A 4,600-nucleotide genomic window follows, 5' to 3' on the forward strand; every position below is an offset into this window, starting at 1 on the left:
TCTCTGTGCTGTCCAATAGATGGCTTCTAGCCACCTGGAACTCCTAAATGCTCAAACAATGCTAGTGCAACTTGGGAACTAAATTCCAACTTAATTTTATTTTAATTATTAGATTTTATTAGCCACAGGTGGACTAGTGGATGGTAGAAGTTTAGATGCCAGTGCCCTCTTCCGCATGCCCCTTTGCCATGCTATGATGACAGGCTGCAGTACTAGGCCCAGGCCCTGGGGTAGAAAACTTCTATAGCCTCCACATGATGTCATTTGGGGAAGAGGAAATACAGTCCCACCCTCAACAGATATGAGCCAGTGGGTGGATTTTTGTTTGTTTGCTTGTTTCTAATAAACGGCCAGTTTCTATGTGGTTTTTGCTTAAACCAGAGTAGAGTCACTGATAGAATGGATACATGTCCCTTTTGGGGAGGAAAGGTACCTAGGACCCCCAAAGCTCCTAAGTCCCTTAAAGACCTTTCAACCAGTGGGAGGGGAGACAGTGGCCAGGTGTAACCATTCTTTTTTTTTTTTTAAGATTTTATTTATTCATGAGAGACACAAAGAGAGAGAGGCAGAGACACAGGCAGAGGGAGAAGCAAGCTCTATGCAGCAGGGAGCCCGACGTCGGACTCGATCCCAGGACTCCAGAATCAAGCCCTGGGTCAAAGGCAGGCGCTAAACCCCTGAGCCACCCCAGGGATCTCCCTGGTGTAACCATTCTAATACGACTAGCCCTTGAGCCTAGAAATTCAGTCCTGAAAACCTGGCAAGAAATCACATATTTAAAACAAACACAAACACAAAAACAAACAAACAAACAAAGACAAAACCCGTTACACCCATTGCAGCACTGCCATATTCATTGCAGCATTATTCACAAAAGAAGTCAAAAGGTGGAATCAACCCAGGTGTCCGACTCTGGAGAAATGGGCAAACAAAATACGGTGAACACGCACCACGGGGTGCCACTCAGCCTGTGACAAGGGCCACAACATGGATGAACCTTGAGGCCACTGTACTAAGTCAGCCAGTCACTAAAAGACGAATCAATGCCCTATGATCCCACTGGAAGGAGGTGGGTAGAGCAGTCAAACGCATGGACAGAAGAAGGGCGGTGGCCCAGCGCTGCTCAGGGGCGGGCTGGGAATCACTGGTGCGCACGGGGTTCGCATCCTGCGCGGTGAGGGGATCTGTCATTGGCTGTACGAGCGAGCGCGGGCTGTCACTTAGCACTACCTGCGTGCATTAAGACGGTTAAGACGGCAGTGCCCGGTTCCTTGCACTGGGCTACAATTTACAATACGCACACGTGTACAAAAGGTAGAGGCGGAGAGGGGCAGGCAGCCGCAGCCGAGCCAGCAGGCCTCCAGGAACAACCCCGTCTCACCCCGAGAGGCGCCGTCGCCCCCCCTCCGGGCCGGGCCGGTCCTGTGACCCTCACAATAACCTTCTTGAGCGCTGCCAGCGGCACCTCCGCGCCGGCCCGAGGCGGGGCGGCCAATGAGCGCGCGCCTGGCCCCGGCCTCGCGCCCCCATTGGCTGCGCCCGGCGGCCCGCGGCCCCGCAGGTTCCCAAGCCGGGTTTAAAGGGGTCGGCGGCGCGCCGCTGCCCGGCCATCGGCTCCCCGCGCGCAGGTCCGCGGGGAGGGGCGGCCGCCGAAGGGCCCACCCCGGGGCGTTCCTGAAGGGCGCCCTCGGCCGCCCCCGCCGCCCCCCAGATGTACTATGCGCTTTCCCAGGCGCGCGTGAACGCGGCCCCCGCGACCATGCTGCGGCCACAGCGGCCCGGAGACTTGCAGCTCGGGGCCTCCCTGTACGAGCTGGTGGGCTACCGGCAGCCGCCCTCCTCCGCCTCCGCCTCCGCCTCCGCCTCCGCCTCCTCCTCCACCTCCTCCTCCTCCACGGCGGCCCCCCTCCTCCCCAAGGCGGCGCGCGAGAAGCCGGAGGCGCCCGGCGAGCCCCCGGGCACGGGAGCGGGGCCCGGCGCGCACGCGGGCGGCGGCTCCCGGGCGGACCCCAAAGAGGAGCAGCAACAGCAGCTGCGGCGCAAGATCAACAGCCGCGAGCGGAAGCGCATGCAGGACCTGAACCTGGCCATGGACGCGCTGCGCGAGGTCATCCTGCCCTACTCGGCGGCGCACTGCCAGGGCGCGCCCGGCCGCAAGCTCTCCAAGATCGCCACGCTGCTGCTCGCCCGCAACTACATCCTGCTGCTGGGCAGCTCGCTGCAGGAGCTGCGCCGCGCGCTGGGCGAGGGCGCCGGGCCCGCCGCGCCGCGCCTGCTGCTGGCCGGCCTGCCCCTGCTGGCCGCCGCGCCCGGCTCCGTGCTGCTGGCGCCTGGCGCCGTGGGGCCCCCCGACGCGCTGCGCCCCGCCAAGTACCTGTCGCTGGCGCTCGACGAGCCGCCCTGCGGCCAGTTCGCGCTCCCCGGCGGCGGCGCGGGCGGCGGCGCGGGCGGCCCGGGCCTGTGCACCTGCGCGGTCTGCAAGTTCCCGCACCTGGTCCCCGCCGGCCTGGGCCTGGCCGCCGTGCAGGCGCAGTTTTCCAAGTGAGGGGCCCCGCGCGGGCCCGGGGCGCGACCTAGGCCCGGCCTCCCGCCGCCCCGCTGCTCCGCGCCCTCCCCACCCCACTCCCGCGCCTTGCCTTCGCGGACGAGCACGGGGGCGGGGGCGGGGAGGGGGGGCCGGGATGCACTTCCAACCTTCTCGCCCAGAGGAAGGGACCGCGGGGCGCCCCCTTTCCCGCCCCCACCCCGGGGAGATCAGAGTGATGCGAGCGGATGTTCGACGGAGCGTCGAGGAGGCCGATGCGGGTTCTGAGTCGATTCCGGCTGCTTCGGGCGGCAAGTGCGCGCTGCCAACCCCGCTCTTGCCGGGCTGCGGTCTCTCCCGGGTCCCTGGAGTCGTGCGCTTCGCGGGGGTGGCGTGCACTGCAGGGCACCGCGCGGTGGCTTTGGCTTGCTTGCTCTGGGTGCGGCGGGAGGCCGGTCCCAGCGCCACGGCTCAAAGAGGCGACACCTGCCAAAGCAGGGGACCAAGCGGCTGCTCTCCTAGGGATGGGGAAGGGTGCTTTTCCTTCTCCCCAGCCGGGGAGGTCACAGGCACCCTTGTTCCCACCAGCCAAGCCCTGTCAAAGGAGGCTGCGCGACCTCAGGAAGCAGAGAAAGACCAATCAGTCGGTGCAGATGGTCCGAGGCTTAGCAGACGGACGGACCCTCCGCGGCGGCGGCGGCGGGACGGTGCGCATCGCGGTGCCGCGGGAGGAGGCGCGGGCGTGGATAACTCCAGGGTCCCCGGGTGGCCGGGCTGGGCTGTTGGGCCGCTCTTCCACCCTGGCTGCGAGAGTGCAATTTTTGAGAGTCGCGTAACCAGTAGATTATCTTTGTTTTGTGGCGGAGATTATTCGCTTTTAAATCCTGAGGTCTTAAGAAGACAGTTTAGGACTTGAGATTCACCGTTTTGTTTGCCCTTCCCCGGAGGTAGCGTAGCCAACCTTGGAGCTCGCTTAAAAACAGAAACCCACCCCCATCCCCCCCTTTGACGCAGCTGGTGTTCTTGGTTTACTAAGATAGGTAACAGCGGCACTTCGCAGTCGCCTCCAGTCTGGTCGGAAAAGCACGGTCGCTAATTAACTTTCTCATTAAAAGGCGCAGAGGAGGACCCGAGCCCCAAAACTCCCTCCGGCGGCTCGCGGGTCCCCGCTGCGGTGGCGCTTTCTGCGCTGTCCCTTTGCGCGAGGGGTCTTGGACCTGCGCTCTCCGCAGCTTGACGTTTGGAGAACTGCATAGATGACCGGTCTTGATTCGTTACAGACGTTAACAAATTACTTCACCCAAGATTATTTTATGATCTTTCAGCAGCTTGCTTTGAAGTCTCTGTTTAAGGTTTTTGGTTGTTGGTAGTAGCCGAATTTAACTGGCTTTTTATTTTATCTCTAACTTCGTTTCGTTGCTCGGTGAAGAATCAACAAAATAAAACATTTAAAGACCTAACGTTTTCCTCTGATTTGTTTGTTAATAAAAATACCCTGGTTGGGGCTCCTGGGTGGCTCAGCCCGTCAAGCCTCCCGCTCTTGATCTCTGTTGAGGTCTTGATCTCAGGGTCCTGAGTTCAAGCCTCAGGCCGAGGCTCGTGACTGAGCACGGAGCCTACATAAAATTAAAATTTTTAAAAATGTCCTGGTGCGCTGGTGGATTCAGATGCTCGGGATGTTTGGTAGTTAAATACGACCAGGGTTCAAAGTTTTTAAACCTGGTTTCGTGATTTGTAAAATGATCTAATGAATTTGTAAAATGATCTGATCAACTGCACGTCAAGTTCAGGCACCAGGTAGAAATATAAGGACCGCAGGTGAGTGAGTGGATGGCAACTTCAGGAATTAGCTCTTAGCCAAGATGGATCTCTTGATTACTTTCTTCTCTAAAAATGAGTTTAAAAATACATTGATCATAAAATTATTTGGTATGTCAACGTCCTTCTCGAAAATCTACTCTTTCCCTCTTAGTGGACAGAAGGTGAAATAGTGTCATACCGCCATGAGCTTTCTCCCGTTCTTTACATAAGGTTGGAGCCGTCTCCGAGGAACTTATGACCTTGGACATCATTCTG

The 4,600-nt window shown here is 59.4% G+C and overlaps 1 protein-coding gene across 1 annotated transcript; it reads left to right on the forward strand.

Annotated features, from left to right (window-relative positions):
* The first annotated feature begins 1,600 nt into the window (after positions 1 to 1,600).
* OLIG1 (oligodendrocyte transcription factor 1) lies at positions 1,601 to 3,984 on the forward strand. Its single transcript, XM_077879030.1, has 2 exons — positions 1,601 to 2,839; positions 3,113 to 3,984. The coding sequence occupies exon 1, from the start codon at positions 1,712 to 1,714 to the stop codon at positions 2,543 to 2,545; it is 834 nt and encodes a 277-aa protein (XP_077735156.1). The 5' UTR covers positions 1,601 to 1,711; the 3' UTR covers positions 2,546 to 2,839; positions 3,113 to 3,984.
* The last annotated feature ends 616 nt before the right edge of the window (positions 3,985 to 4,600 follow it).

Source organism: Canis aureus, chromosome 30 (assembly GCF_053574225.1).
Source record: "Canis aureus isolate CA01 chromosome 30, VMU_Caureus_v.1.0, whole genome shotgun sequence".
In the NCBI taxonomy this organism is placed as follows: Eukaryota; Metazoa; Chordata; class Mammalia; order Carnivora; family Canidae; genus Canis; species Canis aureus.

Coding starts and splice junctions, on each gene's coding strand:
- OLIG1 (XM_077879030.1), top strand. CDS start 1,712: ATGTACTATGCGCTTTCCCAGGCGCGCGTGAACGCGGCCCCCGCGACC.